This window comes from Dunckerocampus dactyliophorus, chromosome 20, assembly GCF_027744805.1.
Source record: "Dunckerocampus dactyliophorus isolate RoL2022-P2 chromosome 20, RoL_Ddac_1.1, whole genome shotgun sequence".
Taxonomy (NCBI): Eukaryota; Metazoa; Chordata; class Actinopteri; order Syngnathiformes; family Syngnathidae; genus Dunckerocampus; species Dunckerocampus dactyliophorus.
In genome coordinates, this window is record NC_072838.1 from 9326132 (window position 1) to 9347433 (window position 21302).

General features: G+C 38.6%; 2 protein-coding genes across 7 annotated transcripts in view; both read right to left on the reverse strand.

Moving 5' to 3' along the window:
- Nucleotides 1–970: 970 nt before the first annotated feature.
- On the reverse strand, nt 971–7612 carry anxa14 (annexin A14). Of its 6 annotated transcripts, none has more exons than XM_054764715.1 (13): nt 7597–7612; nt 5516–5559; nt 5234–5330; nt 5081–5169; nt 4004–4117; nt 3840–3930; nt 3681–3760; nt 2887–2925; nt 2660–2750; nt 2377–2472; nt 2250–2305; nt 1660–1767; nt 971–1104 (listed from the first exon to the last, which is right to left on the reverse strand). In XM_054764715.1, exons 2-13 carry the CDS (start codon nt 5540–5542, stop codon nt 1045–1047), a joined length of 948 nt encoding a protein of 315 aa, XP_054620690.1. In that variant the 5' UTR covers nt 5543–5559; nt 7597–7612; the 3' UTR covers nt 971–1044. The 6 variants fall into 6 exon arrangements, with proteins under 6 accessions (XP_054620690.1, XP_054620688.1, XP_054620689.1 ...); XM_054764713.1 differs by lacking the exon at nt 7597–7612 and adding an exon at nt 7509–7596; XM_054764714.1 differs by lacking the exon at nt 7597–7612 and adding an exon at nt 5650–6179.
- A 578-nt stretch (nt 7613–8190) lies between these two features.
- The window catches only part of crybg2 (crystallin beta-gamma domain containing 2), a 47834-nt gene continuing 34722 nt past the window's right edge, over nt 8191–21302 (reverse strand). The window contains exons 9-25 of the mRNA XM_054764560.1: nt 20405–20523; nt 19548–19764; nt 17234–17373; nt 17015–17141; nt 16876–16911; nt 14988–15127; nt 14794–14920; nt 14557–14717; nt 14351–14477; nt 14231–14263; nt 12995–13107; nt 12778–12907; nt 12562–12701; nt 11170–11293; nt 10799–10957; nt 10550–10709; nt 8191–8890 (exon numbers count right to left, since the gene is read on the reverse strand). Coding sequence (XP_054620535.1) covers nt 8802–8890; nt 10550–10709; nt 10799–10957; nt 11170–11293; nt 12562–12701; nt 12778–12907; nt 12995–13107; nt 14231–14263; nt 14351–14477; nt 14557–14717; nt 14794–14920; nt 14988–15127; nt 16876–16911; nt 17015–17141; nt 17234–17373; nt 19548–19764; nt 20405–20523 — 2142 coding nt within the window. The 3' untranslated portion in view covers nt 8191–8801. The remainder of the gene's footprint in view (nt 8891–10549; nt 10710–10798; nt 10958–11169; nt 11294–12561; nt 12702–12777; nt 12908–12994; nt 13108–14230; nt 14264–14350; nt 14478–14556; nt 14718–14793; nt 14921–14987; nt 15128–16875; nt 16912–17014; nt 17142–17233; nt 17374–19547; nt 19765–20404; nt 20524–21302) is intronic.

The following is a 21302-nucleotide window of genomic DNA, read 5'->3' on the forward strand; positions in this document are numbered from 1 at the left end:
TAACTAAGCAGCCTAGTGTTTTTTTTGTTCTCTTTTTTTCTTATTTCTGTTTCATTTCATTATTTAGTGTTTTTAATACTGTATTTAATGTCCCACATGTGTTCTGTTATAAAAACAAGGTGGAAATAATGGTGATTCAAACCTAGCTAGTTTTTCGATGCCAATTTAATATGTACAAATATTGGTGGGATGCTAATAACTAGGCTAGGACAACTACTGTAGTTTTTTCTTATTTTACGTACTTATTTTTTTGTAGGTATTAAGAATGTGTCTTAATCGTCTACATAGATTTGCAATGGTTTTTGCTTGTAGTGCAACTATGACATACATTTCTTGGAAATCTGCTTCTTTTTTCAATTTAATCAAATTAAAGAATTACATTCCAATTTCAATATATAAAAAAACAATTGCATAAGGAGATTTGAAAATGGTGACATAAATAAAGTGATAAACAACCCGAAAATGTCTATTTTGTAAGACCAAATTAATGGTTAACGTCTTCTACACACATTTTTTTCATGTTGTAAATACTCGGATACTACTAAATATACATTGATTCCCAACCTTTATTGAGACAAGGCATATAATAGAAAAAATCTATTTTATTGTTGATTTACTTGTATCAATAACAAGTAAATCTTCAAATAATACCTGTTGCCATGAGCGTTTAATTGTTCGGCTGGCATGGATGGACAAACTCTGTATACATTGTTTCTGCTAAATACAAAATTTTGGACCAACTTAGTGAAATTAGAGAATTCTTCCTGTCACGCCTCATCTCGCACACTAATTTGACGCAGCACAGTAGTTGGGAATCATTGTACTAGAACACAAACTTTTTATTTATCACTATGGGTGAAAGAAATTGTATTTAATGACCCAAAAGGTCATTGTGGCTGATATTTGGATTGGCTGATTGGCTGATATATGGCTTATGTATTTGAATAGGCAAATATAACAACCACACAGGACAAATATTATACATTTATATATTATTTTCACCAACAAGTAGTGGACAGTAAAAATGTATTCTTATGCGGTACGTTAGTCTTCAGATCGACAGATGGCCAACAGAGCCTGTAAATGATCCCCCTTGAAGTGTTTCTGTTGAGGAAAAAAAGGTTTACTGTGAAAGGCTTGTCACATACTGTCATTGTTTTAGAAGAATTTCACATAGGAGTCGATTTAAGCTTCCCCTCTTGCTGGACAACTTTTTCGATCATTACCTCCGCCAAGCACAGCGCAAGCATAGCGCGGAGGTTATGTTTTTGTTTCTTCAAATAAAATAAAATAGGAATTGTCAGACATTGGATATGGAAGAAGTGATTACATTTTGGGGGTGATCCGGATCACTGTCTGGATCCAGGAATTTTTTTAAAGGATTCTTTAACATGGTGAGATAGTACCATTTTCGGCATTTGTTCATATAACTCCACAAAAAATGGTCAGAGCACTTGGAGAAAAAAAAATACAGGACAAGTTTCCAACAGATTCTACAAAATATGAAAGACTGATCCAGAAAATGTAGTATTATTATTTTGGTGTGAATCACAAAAGGGGGGGAACTGAAGGGAACTGGCGCTTGGTCTGCGCTCTCCGAGTGCTTCTCTAGTTTGTTCTGTGGTGGTTGGGTTTTTGTACATAAGTGACTTACTATACCTGCAGGGTGGTGTAGAGAGAAGTGCCTGCTAGTTTAAGGAAAGCAACTCTGATACAGAGTAGATCTTCCTCGCTGTGGGACACCATGATGCCGTGCACTAATGGTGCCTGCATTAAAGAAATGCATTGGATTAGTAAAGCTGTATTGCATATGACTTTTAATATTTAATAAGTATCATGTATCACCTTTTATATAATTATAAAGTGCGAGTAAAACAGTGAAAACACAGTAAAAACATCCATCCATCCAGTCATCTTCTTCCACTCGCTAGGATTTTGATGTCATTATTCAGCAGAGTGTGTGTGTGTACTGTGCTGTTAACTCATTTGACTGTTTGGCAGCATGGAGCTTGAGAACACAAAGGGACCTAAACTTGAACCTTGTGGCACCCCACCAATAATATGAATGGGGTTTCATTTGCGGTGGCGAACGTTTTTTCGAGGGTGTATGGAAAATAAAACCATTCAAATAGAGCGCCCTCGATGTGCTTACTTACGTTTTAAGACTTTCAAATGAAAATGTCACAAGCTCTGCTTCAATCCGCCAGTTTATCGTAATGAATTGACTATTTGTCATAAGGCCTTCTTACCTTCATTCCTGTTAGTCTTTTGGCAAGGTAGACATCAGGGTTTTTAATACACTGCACTGATGGGACACAAATAACATGACAGTGTGACTTATGCCTACAGAGGAGAGGACACCAACATGACAAGTACCTAAAACACTCAATCCAAGCCGAATGTCCCCCGAGAATCGTTTCTCCAGAGCTGGAATCACCATCTGCCCACTTTCTCTTTCCAGTCCCAGCAACACTGTCAGTATCAAAGTCACCACAAACTTTACAACGTATACAAAACAGCAAAGGCAATGGATTACAACCAGTGACCTACAGTGAGGTTCGTGGCGAGGGAACAATTCCGTGAGAGTCATATTTACAAATAAATATATGAACCAAAAAGAGTAGCTTATAATTATTTGGGGAAAATGTTTGTACCTCACCTTTGTTAAGATGATTTAAGTCTCTAGAGGTGAGTATGTCAATCCAAGGAGCTGCGTCAGTTTTCTTCGCATTTAGTGATGCAGCGAGAGTCTGCAAAAAAAAAAAAAAAGTGTCATCACAAAATGAATATAACAGATGTAAGTACATCAACAAAGTGTTGAAATAAAAGTCTGTTAAATAGACCAACCCAGCATTCTATTAATTCAAAGTAATAACAAAAAAATACCTCAATGTCTGTCTGAACAACACCTGCAACTTCTCCTTTCTGTTGGAGGAGGGGACCATTTAACGCTTCAATAGTTTACACCAAGTATTACATGACTTTTATCTATCTCACCTCTTTTCTGTTTAAAATGTCCTGTGATTTGATTTGATCCATACCACATATATTCATATGATTTAATATGACAAAAGGGATTTTAACATGAAATTCTATCCATCTATTAAATCTACCTGTCTCAATCGTATGGAAGCCCGTTTCCGCCACTGAAAGAAAAAAAAAATCTGAATGGTAAGTCATAGTTATGAGATGCAAAGTCAAAATTATGACATCAAAAGTCATACTTATGAGCTAAAAAGTCGAAATTACAAGATACAAACTGCATGTGTCGAGTGACGTGTGACGAAGGCTCCAGTGAAGAAGTCTCATGCACAGACTTTCTTTGATGACTTTTGATGTCATAATTTCGAATTTGCATCTCATAATTATGACTTACCATTCGGATTAAAAAAAAAAATTATTTGTCTTTTTATGTCAGAATTTTGACTTTTTATCTCATAATTATGACATGCATGTCATAATTTTGATTTTTAATCTCAGATTTATGACTTTCTTATCTCATTATTTGGACTTTTTATCTCTTCATTATGACATACCATTGGAATATTTTTTCTTTTCGGTGGCGGAAACGGGCTTCCATGCAATCGACCATCTTCTTCAAACTTGCAGGTATGATTTCTGTAGTACAAAAATCCTGGTAAATTTTAGATTAGATTATAGTTGGGCAAAAAACACATTACATTCATAAGAGCCACTACGAGCTTGGCAAAATCCCCACTGGTTTCTCCTTTCACATCCTTCTCCAGATCCTTTTTATACACTGACAATGGAAGCAGATATAAATTGATTACATTATTATAATGAATAACAGGATGGATTTGTAGCTATCGTATGCTTACATTCTTTATACACAGCACTGATGTCTCGAACTTGCTTGCTAGATCGTGTACACAATATCTCCAGGAGTGTCTCTTCGTCTGTACCCAGACCCTGCACAAACATGCATGCAGTAATTACCAGGATTAGAAGCAAAATGACGTAAATGTATTAAATACAAACACACCGCTATGGCCTGTTGCAGGCGATGAGCCTCATGTTGCAGAGGAAGCATCATCAGTTGTAGCATGAGCGTCTCCACATCTCCAGACAGAACTTTCTTCATGCCAGCTACTAGGTCCTATGTTGGAGAGAAGCAAGATGAGGCTTATAATAGTTAATTTGACTCAAGTAGGTTGGCTTTTAGGCATTCACGTAGCAAGCTCTGTGGCACCTGTTGAGCAGCTATTCCAGTGGGTTGTAGCAAAACGTATTGATTATATCAGCAGAAAAATAGCTTGTAAGGTGGAATCATTTCATTTTGTCGGGAGCGTGTAAACCAGCGGTGTCCAAACGTTTTCCACCGAGGGCCACCTAAATGAAAGGATGCAAGGGCCACTCTGATATTTTGTAAACCAACACATGTAGATATGCTAAGAAGTTATATAGATTTTTTTTTAAACTGCTTCTCAGCTTTGTGATATTAGTTAAAAAGCATATTATTAGTAAGAGCTTTGGTTTTTGCTAATTTGGTCACATTTTAGCTGTTTTTTCAAAATATTTCTACTTTCCACATACAATGGAAAATTCGAAAACCACTCAAGTGCGCTACTCGCAAAATTTTTATTCAACATTTAACCCATCCCTGAGGAATAGTGGGCGGCAACTGCGCATAAGTGCACCCCTGGACCTACTGGGCCAAAACCTTGGTGGAGAACTGGCTGGAAAGTGGGGTGTGGGGAATGAGTACTCAGAAAATTCCCGCAGGCATGGGGGCACAAACAGGGTGCTGCCACTATGCTGCCTGCTGCCTTGGGAGACCCCACCAGAGCCAAATAGCCCGCTACACGACATCTCCTGATTATCATAAAGATAAATGCCATTTAAATTAGTGATAAAACAAAAACTACAACACAAGAGCTTCATGAGGTTCCACGGTTAACCTCCCTTTCTAAACAAAGGTGTGTTGAAGAGATGTTTGATCAGCAAACACTTAAAAGCTACAAATGTGCAAACATGCCTTCTTGGCTTTGTCTTTGGCAATATCACAACATTCTGAAACTACACCAGTGACATTTATGTGTATTTTACAATGCTTCCTTACCTGCTGTGTAGTCGCTTTAAAGGTTTTGGCGATTTCCTGCCGCTGCGCGTTGTTGCGATTTGTTAAGATTCTCACAAGAGTGCCTGCATCTGAGCCAGGAATACGTTAGGGGTGGCTTCAAATGCATCCCAAACATAAAATCTGCAGGATTACCTTTCTTCACCAGCGCTTCGTGGATCACTACTACATCTCTTTGTGGGCGGAAGCTGGGGAAAGGTCGCACCGTTCCAAGAGTACCCCAACACATCGTCTGTGAGAAACACAAGTATGATAAAACTGTCTGTCAATAACTTGAATTGTTTCTTGGAGATTGGACTTAATAATAATTTAAACCCACATTTTCTTTGAAAATGTGCACCCAAAGGAGACAGAACTTGAGAGAACTGAATAATAGCAGACCACAAGTTACAGTGAGAAAGGTCAACGTGTACTTACATGAGACTTAAAGTACTGCGGGTCCATGGCTTTGGTTCAGCAGCCTAACAAGTACATAAATACAGGTGCATGCAAAAGCACGCAGAAAGAAAAACACAAATCGATTTTAGGACAAGGAATGCTTGTTTTTCTACCTGTGACGCAACGGCGTGGCCGCAGTAGGAAGTAGTAGTGGATGTTTTTTTCTTTTTTATCTTTTACAACCTTAAATTATAAACCTTGTCGCACCCCGCCCCACCTCCTGCACCCAGCTGACTATCATTCTGACCAACCAGCATACTGTAACTCTAAGTCTACGGCAAGCCACCTGTACAACACAATACATTACAGCCGGGTTAACTGTCATTTTCTTTAAATCTGGCTTCTTATCCAGAAAACCTGCAGAAACATTGACTGTGTTGCGACTGCACGCGTGTGTCTAATGTCCTTACTTGCCCAAGAGAAGGACCATCATAAAACTGTTATTTTCTCACAGGCTGTTGTCTGCAAAACATCTAACTTACGCCATGACAAAAACCCATTAGAGCAGGAGTGTTCAAAGTGCGCATGTTCTAAAAAGATAATTTAACAAGAAAACTAAAAAACACCAGCAAAAATGGAAAAATCAGCAGTAATTTTACAAAAACAAAGTCAAAATATTGAGAGAAAGTTGTAATCTACAGTGAAAAAGTCATCATTTTATGTGAATAATGTCGTAAGTTTATGCGAATAACATCATTTTAGTAGCATAAAGTTGAAATATTAAAGAAAGACGTCATTTTTTTCACATCATAATATTATGAAAAACAAACAAAACAACACATTAAGTTGTTTTAGAAAATTTTAGAAAATTAAAAAAAAACAGAAAAATTGCAAAAAAATGTGTAATTTTACAAGAATATATTAAATATATATTATCACGTAAATTATACTATTCAGAAAAGTCATATTCTAACAAGAAAAAAAGTCGCAATTTTATGAGAATAAACTCATAATATTATGAGGAAAAATAATGTCATTTTAAAGTTTTATTTTTGGAAAATTACGTTGTATGAAATATATAAAATAGGTAATATATATATATATATGTAGTTGTTTTAATAACATACTTTTCTTGAGTAAAATTGTTTTAAAGCAGTGGTTGTCAATTATTTCCTGTCATGTCCCCACTGGGGGGACAGAAATGTTTTTGCACGCCTCCGATTTGAAATACAATTGAGAAACTGATCATAGCTATTTATTTATCTGTACTGTACATACTGAACTCCAAACTGAAACAAGCGGAATGCAACAAAATGAAGAGAAATGAAGCATATAAGCGTATTCAAGAGTCAAATTGCATGCTGAGTACAACAAATTCATAAATGTTGGCAGGTCTGCACTAATCTTGAAAGTCCTCCCTGCCTCTCACGCACCCTCGTTGGCTACTCAATCCACTTCTGATAGACACACACGAAGCTTAAAATAAAAGAGCCTGAGAGCCTGAAAATTTGAGCAGTAGGAAATGTGTTATATTCATTTAAAATAGGTCTATGCCTGCCCAATATCTTTCAACCCTGTGTGTCGATGTAATGCGAATTACTCCTTTGTGGGATCAATAAAGTGCTTCTCTTAGCCATCTGAGAAGATCAAATACATTACTTTTGGTGCCGAACTGTTTCCTAAGTATATTAGTGCGTGTGTGAATGTATTAACGAGAGGCATTAACTTACATTTCTTTGTTAAAAGGCGCTTTATGAAAGTAAGTTTACTTATGCAGCCTTGCCACATCCAATATGGCGGCCAACAGTGGGCGTCTCTACGTAAATACTGTACTGTGTGTCTATGTTTTCTACCAGCGATTTCGAATAACAATACATTCTGAAACAAAAGAACGTTACTCTCCTTGAGAGGGTTCAACTCATTCTTCGGTTTAACAGACATTTCGGACATCGTGTCTTCAATGACGTCAGAACTGAACAAAATAAAACATGTAAATTCATATAAACCATGATATAACAGACAATTCACACACCAATTCCAGGGGAATAAGGTTGAAATCTTCTTAAATGACTACATGAAGTACACTTCTTATGACTTCTCTCACACACGTCACGCATCACCTCATGTTGCTGTGTGCCACGCCTCGTATACCCCCTCCCAGCAACGCAATGGTACAAAAGTTCCTCTCTTGTTGACAAGGTTTCAGTTAATGACAATAAAATTGCATCAGCATAAATTTACAGTAAAGTATTATTAATGCAGTTATTCATTTCCCTTTTAAGAAATTGAACATTAAATCGATGAATTAAATATATGGGAGTTGCTTCTGACAGGAGCTACTATACCAGTCTTTCCTCCTGTACACCTGAAAGAAAGGAAACATGAACCCTGTGTGGTTAATGCAAACAAAGCCCGTGTGGGTCGCTTTAAACCTTCCAAGTGAATGAATATCATTGCGCTTTAAAGCCTGGGAAGCTAATGTGTAATACCTTCAGGTGGTTTTCTATTGTCTGCCATGTTTTGAACGCTGATAAGGGCATGGAAAAATACAGCATTATCTACAAAAATGTATAAATGGGTGAAATGAGGGCTGGGAAAAGTCAATATTTGAAGAACTGCAAGAAAAAAAATGAACAGTTCAATGGTGCGGAAGAAATGAGTTTCAAGTCAAATACACCCCCACACCCAAAAAATGTACACAAAATATCGTTTTGTTTTTTTTTATTAGGCATTTTTAAAACCACACCCTCTTACATACATTATTTATTTCATATTAAAGAATAACATACAATCTGTTTATAGATTTATATATTTAATATATCTTCTTTTTTTTATTTAACAGTGATAGAAACTGGACTTACACATCCCATACAATATACTGCAATGAGAAGAGCAACACCATAAAACATACAATACATAATATATATACGTATAAAAATAGCTTAAACTTTGTTTTTGCATACCGTACATTCCTTGGCTTTATTCATCCACTGTTGTAAACTTGAACAGTGTATGATTTGTAAACTGCAAGCATCAAAGTAAGTCAAATGGTTGAGTCTGATTGAGCAAATGTTCGGGTTGTAAATAAATTCTGCATGTCAATATATAATACATATATACCATAAGAAATACAGTATATCGCTTGGGAGGAGTTCCAGGGTTTGTCCTCACACATGACGCTTACTTTATAAATAAAATCAGTGATGGATTTTCACATTGATTAAATGTTTAAGTTGCCAGTGATGGCTCCTGGTTCCACATGATAAGATCAGATAATATCGTGATACTGATAGTGATACAAATGAGCGACATATTTGAGAGGGTTTTATTTCAGCAGAACAATCTCCCAATTTTGGCTTTGCCTCTCACCCTCCGGCATAATCACAACATGGTCCTTGTCGTAGGATTTTCCACCTAAAAGTGAGTACAGAAACTTTAGATAAATACAAGTTATGAAACAACAAAATCCCGTACGTCAAGATAAAGGATGGTAAAAATTCCCCCAAAATACATGTACATACTGTATAATGTATATTATATTGTATACTACAGTATATATTATATATGGGCGGCAGGAGGAAGAGCAGGTCGTCCAGAAACCAGAAGGTTGGCGGTTCGATCCTCGCTCCCTCCACCCAATCATTGTCGTTGTCTCCCTGGGCAAGACACTTCATCCACCTTGCCTCCAGTGCTGCCCACACTGGTGTATGAATGTGAATAAATGTTTGGGGGTGGTCGGAGAGGCCGTAGGCGCGAATTGGCAGCCATGTTTCCGTCAGACCACCCCAGGACAGCTGTATCTACAAATGTAGATTACCACCACCAGTGTGTGATTGAGGAGTGAATCATGGGTTCACTTCATTGTGAAGCGCTTTGGGTGCGTTGAAAAGCGCTTTATACATAATACATCCATTATGTATTATTAGTATTAGTATTATTATAGTCATAATATACTCTACATGTATATGTGTATTATCTTAAAATAGTATTTTACAATCCAGGTTATTAGCTGTTTTATTTATAGAAAACAAAACAAGAACTGACTCGTTTTCGTTATTAATTTGTTCCTAAAGGTCAGACAAAAACCCATCCCTCCATCTATTTTTTATGCCGCTTATCCTCACTAGGGTCGCGGGGGTATGCTGGAGCCTATCCCAGCTGACTTTGTTCACCAGCCAATCGCAGGGCACATATCGAGAAACAATCATTCACACTCACATTCATACCTATGGACAATTTTGAGTCGCCAATTAACCTAACATGCATGTTTTTGGAATGTGGGAGGAAACTAGAGTACCAGAGAGAACCCACGCACGCACGCACGGGGAAAACATGAAAACTCCACACAGAGATGCCTAAGCGGAGATTCGAACACAGGTCTTCCCGATCTCCTGACTGTGTGGCCAACATGCTAACCACTCGTCCACCGTGCGGCCAGACAAAAACTGTAACGTACAAAAACCGAGGCAATTCTTCCCATTGGAAACATCGGATTCGGATTATTCTTCATGGTTTGGCTGGTTCTGCGACTTATATATCCAAAATATATACAGTACTTAAGTGAACATGTGCTGCCCTTAAGTTAAAGTGCAGTGGTGGTTGTTTTTGGCGACACCTAGTGGCTGCAATCATTCATTGAGTTGAGCTTGTGACCCAGTTAGGTACACAAATTGAATGATAAAGAGCATACCGGATGCTTTTTGTCAAGGAACACTTTCTAAGACTGTAAGACTGCCTGTAAGTAATGTGCAACTATATTTATATGATACCTGCGTGAATTGAGAAATTTAATATTGCGGTAAATATGAGAATTAATGTTTAAGACCCTAATTATGTCTAGTTTGGAGATTGGAGCTGCTGTGCAGCCACTGACTAAATGCACACATATACATTTAAGTCTATTTTAATTCATTTGTGAATACAAAAATAAAGTTTTGGTTTTAAAATACGGCTGTTGGATACAGTATGTTTCGACACATCGTGGGAGGCATCCAGGCGTCTTGTCACGTATTGAAAGTGCCTTCATCGAGAAGGTTCTGACATTTATTCAACAGGTAACAGGTTTTATTGTACCTTTCACATCGATGACCATGCCACGGAAAGTAATGCTGGTGATTAATCCTCTCATCTGGGCCACCCAAGTCTGAGCAGGCTGCCGGGTCTCGTTCCACAAAACCAACTTGGCTCCTGGTTCGATAGTGCCCATCACCTGGAGGCTCATTGTTGGCGACATCTAAACACACGAACACACCAAAATGATTTTGGTAGAAAGAGCCGCATCCGTTTCGATGTAATGAAGACATTACATGTGTAAATATTTACTTTATTCTTGATAAATCCATCCTGATAGAACCAGATGTCACTCATGGGCTCCACTTCTGGTGCGGCCACCACCCGTCCAGACTTCATCTCCTCCACCCCTCCCTGGATGGACATGAAGTGGCCGCTGTCTGCATTTTTGATGCGGAAAAAGTGCCGCTTCTGCAAAATATCACATAAAACAAGACAACCGTTAGATACAATGCAAACTGTCTCTTTCTGTAATGTCATGCCATGTTATATTGCGCTTTTGTATATTATTGATGGTTTCAATAATTGTGATGTCATAGTGGTAGTAACAGGTGGATTAAGTCGTCTCAGTCCCCCCTGAAGCCCCGGATACCAAATGCACCGCCCGCCACTTGTTGACAGACCTGTCTGACTGGATACATTGAGCCAACTGTCTGCAGAGAGCTGAACTTGGGCCAGTTGGTAATTTCAATTGGCTCCAAAAGGAATTGGCGCCCTCTATAGTTGCTGTATTCACATAGCACCCACCTGAAAACAGGAAAGACATATCCAGTCATGTAATTGCTGTTAAACTTACATGTTCAAATGTTGTTACAATAAATAAGGAACAAAAAGAAACATTCTAAACCCCCTACAGTTGGGATTGGGGTCGTCGTAAGTTGATAATATTGTCAATTATTGTGATTTGCTAATATTTAGTGTGACTGTAAATGAATATTTAAACTGCACTACAGACAGTGCTGATACAGCATCAGAGCAGGTCCACCAATATCAATATCACAGGTCAGACATGCTAAGAAGTTATACATATTTCAAGAAAAACTGCATCTCAGCTTTGTGATACAGGTGAAAACGTGTATTATTATTATTTTTCCCCATTTTTTGCTGTTGTTTTTTTAAATTATCCCAATACTTTCGTCATAGATCATCTTTGCACATTTTCTTCTCGTAATATTATGACTTTATTCCCATTATATTTTGACTTCGCTCCCATATTATTATAACTTTTTTCCTCAAGCTAATTTTCCAAATACTACAACATTATTTTGTTATTTGTTTAGTTAGTAATTAGTTATTTAATATGCTACTCTACGTTACTAAAATCATTTTTCATAACTTTTCCTCATAACATTCATGATCCTTGTAAAATTACAACTTTTCTCTCTTAATATTTTGACTTTATTTTTGTAAAATTACTGCAGTTTTTTTTCATTTTTGCTGCTATTGTTTCAAATAATTTTCTTTTGTTAAATTCTATTTTTGGAATGTGCCAAGGGCCAATAAAAAAACAGGCGTGGGGCGCAAATGGTCCCCGGGCGACACTTTCAATTAAATTAGACAGTATTATTCTTATTATAAGCCACTATTCCTTTGGAATTTTTATTGCATCAGATAAATTATATTCTAGGGCTCTAATTCAATAAAATATTGTTACATGTTGTTGATTTAGGCTTATGACCTGATTTGACATCAGCTGTAAAAGAAAGTTGACGTGAAGTGAAGTCAATTCAACTAAATTGTGACAGTCTGCATGAAAATTTATTTGCAGCCTGTCAAATGCACGCCAACGCAGCTGGTGACACTATAACCCCTAATCATAAGGCTATTTTTAGCCCCAGCAGACACAATTTTGATGGGAGTGAAACGGTTACCGCTGAATATCACACAAACAAAATGCTCCGCACAAGACAAGAAAAGCTAAAATGGCTTTTGTGTTTGCATGACGGCTAACGCATAGGAAAAATATGCACCAAATGCGCCTAAAACCTCTGACTTTAACATACATGGAAACTTACCAGCCACTGTTAACTCTGACGGACAGGACTTGATCGTTGAAGCCTTCCCCAACCAAGCTGATGAGTTCAGAGTCTGTGGTGACCTCCCTCCCTTCCAGACCCTCAAGACCAAACAATGATATTGAGGGGACTGAGAAGGTCTGCACAGGGAGATATTGAGTTTCAGAGCCAAGCCATAAAGGATAAAATACATTTTTCTATGTACATTTATCCCACCATTGGCACAGCCTTGACGGAGCGGATGAAGGTGCTTGTCGTGCAGCCCATGCTAGTTAATGTGGTGTAGCCTCCTTCCGATAGGACATACATGGTCCCGGTGAAGTCTTTATTCTCATACAGAACCCAGCTGAAATAAACACAAGAATTCCGTTTTTAACACAACGTGAATTTACCGTCAGCTGCGCGAAACGACGGTTCAGTGAACATCTCTCACCTGCCTCCCACAACTCTGCAGGACTTTGTCTGGAATTTTTCGGTTTCTGCTTCCTGTTTGTGGTTGTAGATAAGACAGTCGCCATTGTAGTCCGGCTCAGAGTACAATAGTATCTGAGTGAGGCAAATCGGGATGCAGGAAAGATGTATTTTATCAGATTTGATGGCAAGTGAACAAGGAAAGACACAGTGACTGCATGAAGGATGGACTGAAGGGGCCTTCAGTACAATACAATGCCTGCCTTGTGAAGTACAGATACAAAACAACACAGGACCAGTTCCTCTCTCAATAAAAAAGCAATAAATCTGAATGATACATGACACATCTACAATTTGATTATCTCAGTGCTTCTCAAATAGGGCGAGATGTCGGGGTGACTGCAGTCTTCTGCTCCCACAATAAATTTTAAAATTGTCTTTTTTATGAAGTGGCATTAAATGTAACTGCGGTTCACGAATGGTATCATCTCATATCGTTTGATTAGTATCTGCTAAATGCCATCTTCAACACACTGATGTTCTGATGATGTCAAATGACCCTTTCGGCACGATACGTCACCTGTAATATCGCGGTTGGATTATCGCTCCCTCACGTTTTTTCAGAAATGAATTAATTAATTAATGATCAACGTTTCATGGTAGACTATGGTCTATTATTAGTCAAAACATATCCAAATACAAGTGATATGTAGTATTCTGTCACTAGGCGGCAGTAATGACACCAAACATTGAGATATTACCTTACATTACATTACCTTAACATTGCATGGCATGTCCAAAATGAGTGAAAAAAAGTTTTCCTCCCATCCCGTGTGGAAGTGGTACATTTTTGGTTTCTTAAGTTTAGAAGAAATACATTCGAGGCTAACTGGTTAGCTCGCTAGCTTGCTAGCTAGCGGCCGTCTCGACTCCCTGCACCATAAGAGTTGCAACGCGGCGTAAACAATGAATAATTGGAGTGTAAAGTTGACTTAAGTGGTGTTATTTCATGTCTACAGGGCTTTAATGATGCCAAAAAACACATTTAAAGAGTCTTGAACAGGTTTTCTATGCTCTTACTATGAAAATAATCCACTTAATAACATTGACTCCTGTAACATGCAAATTCATTTAACACGGTTGGATTCGGAACCCATGAACTGCTATAAATGAGGGACAACTGTACTGTATACTGTAAATCAATCATGCAATTAAACATACTTCGGAGTGCGCAGCCTAAAACAAAATAGCTACCCACCTCTTTCCTGGTCCTGTTCCCATCAGCTGGAGCCTAAAAACCAACAAAGCATACTTGATATTTCATTACTGAGCTTGTTCATTATGTATAAAAGACGTTTTATGTTCTCTGTGACCTCACCAGAAGAATGGGCTGCACGGAGCAGATGCGGGTGTCCAGAGAACCCCAGTCGGCACAATTACTGTAGTAGCCTTTCTCCAGGATGTACTGGTTACCAGAGAAGTCTACATGCGAGTAGGCAACCCAACTGGCAGGGAACATCGACACAATTGCTGCATTGTGACATTGCTTCGTCATGCGAGTGCAATTTTTGCTTATTCACTTACGCCCCACTGAATACTTGGATGGAACGGCTGTTGGTTCGATAGCCAAACAGCTCAACATCTGGTATGGCCTCCATCACCTCGAAGGTGTTCTCCTCTTGCGTGCCTGCACCCTCCTCTTCCTCCGGCTGCTCGAACATCACCATTAAGGGGTCGCTCAGGTCCTTACAGAACCACAAAGTATGACCCTTAGCAACAAAAATGTTTTCTCAGTAACAAAACATATACCTTCTAACTTACAGCTTGGATGACCCTAACAGAGCGCAGCTCAGGGTTGGAGCCTCCCCACACCCTCCAGTCGTGGTACTCTCCCTCCTCCAGCAAGTACTGGTGTCCCCTAAATCCCTCCTTCTCATAGCCCACCCAGCTACATCAACACAGGGACACACAGAGGTTAAAGGCGTCTCTTATGAGTACTGTAAAGCACCACTTACATTCCTCCGTGTACTTTGAGGGAGCCCGCAGTGTACATGAAGGCACTCTGCTGCTTGTCTAGTCGTGTCATAAAATCCCTCATGTTAGTGGTGATGACCCTCGATCTGCCAGTGAAGTACGACCTTTCGTAGATCTCGATCTGCATACAAAGAGCGCAGGTTAGACTCATTCCATGCAGACCCTGTCCACCTTGCCCGTACAGTTTTTGTGGTCTTTCAGTATCAAAGTTTTGGAGATTTTCAAATTTTAAGAAGCGTCTCTTCCATTGTTGTTATTGGGCCATTCCACCACATTGGTGCCATTTGCGTCCCCAGGACATAAAATGTACAAATGCACAATAAAATTAACTGTAAAATATTTATTTACTGTATTACTCAAATTGTCTTATAAATTGATTTGATTGCTAAATAAAAAATATCTATTTTTTTTTAACTACTCTGAAAACTGGAAAAATGTGCTTCCCATGCAAATTCCTAAAATTAGACTTCACTATGAAATTCTTCAGAAATTTAATATTTTTTTCAACATATTTGTGTTACTCCTGATCCCAACTGTGATTTAAGGTTATTTTCTTAAAAATAATACAAATCAAATGAAAACACACATCATTCAGAGTTTTAGTCATGTCCCTGTGTTTTCACTCAATCCTGTTACCCTAACACTGGGGTAACCAAAGTGCGGCCTGGGGGCCATTTGCGGCCCACGGCTGTACAAGAATAAAGTCAAAATATATATTAAAAAAAAGTTGGAATTTTACGGTAATAATTTTGTAATATTATGAGGAAAAATAACGTCACTTTAGTAGCATAAAGTTGAAATATTAAAGAAAACATAAATAATTTTTTTAAAAGTCGTAATATTAGAAGAAACAAACCAAACAAAATACAGTTGTCATTTTTGGAAAATTAGGTTGAGGAAAAAGTTATAATATTTTGGGAATAATGACCAAAATATGATGTAAATAATTTCATAATATTACAAAAAGAAAATTTCCAAAAATTATTTAAGAAGAAAGGTGAAATGTCTGGAAAACCCCCCAGCAAAAATAGGAGAAAAAGAGCAAACACTAAAAATATCCTAATAATACACTTTTTCCACATATAGTATATCACAAAGTTCAGATGCCGTTTTTTGTTGTAATACATAGAACGTCTTAGCATACTGACATTTTTGTTTACAAAATATCAAAAGTGACAAAGTTGCATCCATTAATTTTTCAGTATGTTCCCCTCGGTGGAAAAAGTCTGGACACCCATACCCTAACACACTACCCCTCTGAAAAATTTGGACTACTCTCCAAGTCACATGATCCACTGGAAGTTGCATCATTCAGATCCTCTGCAGGCCAGAAGTCAGTTCACTCATTTATTTTTCCATATATTTGATGATATTTCAACTGTGATTTTCAAGCATAAAAATAAAAATACAAATATAAACCATTCAGAAGCCGAATTAAAACACACGTTGTGATATGTAGTATTCTACACTGGTCACTAGGTGTCAGTAATGTTACACTAATGAGACAGTAGCCACTGCAGCAAGCACTGTATAGAAAACGTGTGTGAATCTATATTATGCCTTATTTACTCTTATTATGTCTACTATATTGGGTAATATGTAAAGGTGGCTATAGGGGTGTTATTTCATGTTTAGAGGGTTCTAATAATGTTAAAAAAAAACATATCTAGAAGGTTGGAAACAGGTTTTCTGTGCTCTAACTATGAAAATATGCTATTTGTAGATAACAAATTCTACTTCTCGGAAATGTACTTATCACGGTGCGGGCCGGGGACCGATTAACCGCGATATACGAGGGATGACATTACACATGCCAGTACCTTCAAAACCTTAAAAGGTGCAATATTTACTGTGTGAATGCTTCCTCACCTTTGGTTCGCTGATATTTTCCACCCTTGGTTCACCCTACGTAAGAAAATGAAAAGAATTAGGACTGACAATGACCAACACACCCTTAAACAATGACTAAAAAACATGAAAAGTGGGCTATTTTGTAATTGTGACTTACTACTTTGAGGGGATGCAACGACCCCACATATGGCTGTTCCACTCCCCATGCCGCAGGATTGGAATACCCCCCGACCTCCAAGACACGCGGTACGCCCTCAAAGAAGGGCTTTGCAAATACAAGCCATCTGCGTCAAATCAGTTAAAGTGACATTATGACACTGTAGCGCATGACTTCCTTTTTTTTTTTTTTGGTACAAAGCAGCCCAGCATTACTCACAGTCCGGCATTAATGATGATGGAGTTAGCCTTGATGGGAAAACCAAAGATCCTTGCATCGTCAGATGTATCCCTGAAGATCACTTTCTTGCCTTCTGCATTCTCCTCTGGGAAGAGACTGATTTCAGGGACGCTGTAGTCCTGGAAGGGGGAGTTTGGAATAATAAGGAGCAGGATGAATCGGAAGAAAACACTACCCTATCAGGATCCTGTATTTAGGGGGTTCATTCATTCATAATTATGTTATGTTTTGAAGGGTGTATTATTATTATTATTATGACTATGAAGATAAATAAATCACTTTCCTCAGAAACACAATTCCACAATACATTTAAAGGCCACTTTCTTTGGTGGAGTTGGCTGCAGTCTGGAACTTTGTCGCAATGTGTCACTACATTCCAAAATAAGCTCCTCTGTTGACGTCGAGTGGAGTAATTAATCATTTTCATCAGCTGCATATGTCAGCTAACATTCCAGATACCTGTTCACTGCATGTGGGAATGTAAATAAAGTGAAATAACCTGGAAAGATGTCTTTAAATATCTGTCAAGAGTGATGACACTGAATGTACCCCTAAGTGCTAAACTGTGCATATAATACTGTAATGTACTTGGAATACCGCCAAGGAACTTTATTTGTACGTCAAACCTGACACAAATATTGGACTTTGGGCTTCTGCAGGCTGGGAGAGATATTGCGCTCTGTTGTTGAGTATGGAAGCTCCAAAATTGGGACTGTGGACGAAAAGAACTGTGTGACTGCACTGGACTAGAAACAAACACACACTAATATTACCAAGGGTAAAGGGAAGGACTTCAACAAACTTGAACAATGTCACCTTAAGATGATGGGTAAAATTGCTTATGCATGTTTTTAATTCCGATTTTTTTCAAGCTTTGTCTTGTTATTTTTGAAAATATTGAATGCATACAGGGCCGCACGGTGGCCGAGTGGTTAGCATGTTGGACACACAGTCAAGAGATTGGGAAAACATGGGTTTGAATGCCAGTCAGCTGGCATTATAAAGTTCTCTCTTTGACTCGCTGCTGCTCCACTGCAGCAAAGATGAAATCCCTGCAGGCAGCACTCAGCAGCTCCTGCTATGGTTGGCGGCATGCAAAGGCACGTGCAGTATTTTTCATCTTTATTTTCCAAATGCCTGATAAAATGACTCAGCGTTAAGATGCATGTACATGTACAGTAATTAAAGTCCTCCCTGCATTTGTAGCGGCTCGTTCCCCGCAAAACTTTTTGTGCCGTACACTCCCTCAACCCCATTGCGGAAATGCGTTTTTCTACACATACTTATTATTGTTGCTATATTTTTATGATGAATTGAAATTTTTGATGTATTGCCTTGACTTGGGCTGTATTGTGATTTCGATAATTGCTTTTGTTTATTTTCTAATTGCAATGTTTGATAGCAAACTGGATATGTACATCCATTCATCCATCCATCCATCCATCCATCCATCCATTTTCTATGCAGCTTCTCCTCATTAGGGACATGCTGGAGCCTATTCCAGCTGACTTCGGGCGACAGGCGGGGTACACCCTGGACTGGTGGCCAGCCAATCGCAGGGGGCATACAGAAAAACAACCATTCACACTCACATTCATACCTATGGACAATTTTAGAGTCGCCAGTTAACCTAACATGCATGTTTTTGGAATGTGGGAGGAAACCGAAGTACCCGGAGAAAACCCACGCACGCACGGGGAGAACATGCAAACTCCATTGGATGTGTACATGTACTGTGGAAATAATGGACGCGACATAGTTTGAAAATACTACTGAATCGATTAACAGAAGTATCGATGATTTATGTGTAATTATCTTTATTGTTATGTTGAATTGAATTGCAAATTATTTATTGTTATTTTTACAAGGTGCTGAGTTTGTTTAGTATGGTTGTAAATTCTTGTTAATGTGGTTCTAAGTATGCACAGCAGAAAATAAAGCAAGTATTGCTGCACCGCATGCATTTCATTTAAAAAACTCTACTTTTGAGTTGCAACAAACGTTGACACCGACGTAACATTTTTAGTGGTACAGGAGTGACAGGAGTAGCAGATACTGGCACACAAGCCGAGAGCGCCCTCTCATGGCTGCCAGTGTGAAAAAAAAAACATTCATAAGTTGCTCCTGAGCACAAGTCGCAGGACCAGCCAAGCCATGAAAAAAAGCCTGGAAAATACGGCATGTAGCTTCCAACATTACCAATCATACCCTGCAGACAACCAATAACTGATCCATCAACTACTACCTGGGCATCATTCATGTGCGATACAAGACAACCGACTTGACTCCTCACCCTCACAGCTCTTCGAACAGATCCAATGATGAACTTCCTGGCTGGCTTCGGTTCCTTCTGCTCCTCACTGGTTTCATCATTCTGTTCCCCATTCTGCTGCTTCTGTCCGTTCACCTGCTGCTCCTCCGGGGGGTGGAACGGGCAAGTGAGCTCTATGTCGCCCTCATCCAGGGCGATCTTCTCCCCTTTAAAGTTGCGCTTCTCATACAACACCCATCTGGATGGGAAAGGATGCCAATCAGTGTCATATAAAAGGTCTCGAGCAGATCACAGAGAGTCTGGTAGAACTGGAATTTAAAGGTGACTCCAGCACATTGCAAGTGAATGTTTTGTATGTGGGTGTGTTAACGATGCGTTAACTATGGAAGGCATGAAGTGCTGCAATAACTGTTTTGACACGACTTGAGCAAACGTAGCGATAAAGAGATGGTGTTTAAACTCAAATTTCCAGAGAAATAATGGAGTGTTTTCCTACGTTTGCATGCACTTTTAAAAAAAAAATCTGAATGATTGCATGCTTTAGAGAGAGCTTGGCATAATAACGCTAACGGACATTTTTAAGCCTTTTCAGTTTGGTCTCGGTATTTATTGCAAAGCTGTATGCTTGCATGCTTATCTCCATCGACAGGTAATAAAAAGACTACAGACAATAGTCATCTTTGTTCTGTCAACAATAGACAAAAGAATGTTCTCATAAGAATTAAGGAGTTTGAGCTCTGTTTATATTTCATGCATTTAAATGTATTTTTAGGAGCAGGCTCCAGTCCTTGTGTGCATGTTATATTAATAATAAGCTGACAATTTTGGGTCCTGAACGTAAGGCTGCCCTGGAGAAAAAGATCCCTTGAAGCACTCACCCTCCTCTGACCACTCTGATGGAGATGGTCTCCTGCAGCTCCCAAACTGTAGCATCAACAACATCGCTACGCAGCTCGATCCTCTGGCCACACATCCCCGGACGGTCAAAAATGTACATCTGTACAGATGGTGCAACAGAAATTAGAATCACCGTTTTGCTGCTTTCAAACCGTCAAATGCATGACGAGATCGCAAAATGTACAATAATATCGGAGGGATCGCAATTACTGTAGAATGTCACACAATGTAAAGACATTTTCTGTCATACCTATAGACCTGTGTATTAAATTGAATAAAAAATAAATTAATGAAAATAATAAATAAATAAAAGTTGGTTGTCATTTTTACAAGAATGACATTTTTTTTCTTTATACAGCAAAATCTTTCAACCAGTTAGGGGTAATTGCAAATTGAGTCAGTATCATCGAATGGAATGAGATTTATTTACATAGTCAAGCATGCATCTCAGTCTATCCCTGTGTTAGTTTAGCGTAAGCGGAAGTGAATTTCCACGAAGTAGGAAATAATTTTCATAGTTAGAGCATAAAAAACCTGTTTACAGCCTTCTACATTTGGTTTTTAACATCATGAGAGCCCTCTAGGCAAGAAATAACAACCCAAAAGTCACCTTTACTCTCATATTACCCAATAAAGTTGACATAATAGGAGAAAATAAGCCATTAGAGACAAAAATGTGTGTTGCTGTAAATGTGTGCCAAGGGAGCTGAGTGGGAGCTGGACAGGAAGTGACTGCGGAGGTTCAGAATGAGTTTTAGCTTGGCATAGGTTACGGTCGCAACCGTAGCCTGTGTTAGGGATTATTGTGCCTGTTGTGAGATAATTCAAACCTGCAGTAAAAGCCTGTTGTTCCAGCGGTCAAGTCTGGTGCTTGTGTGT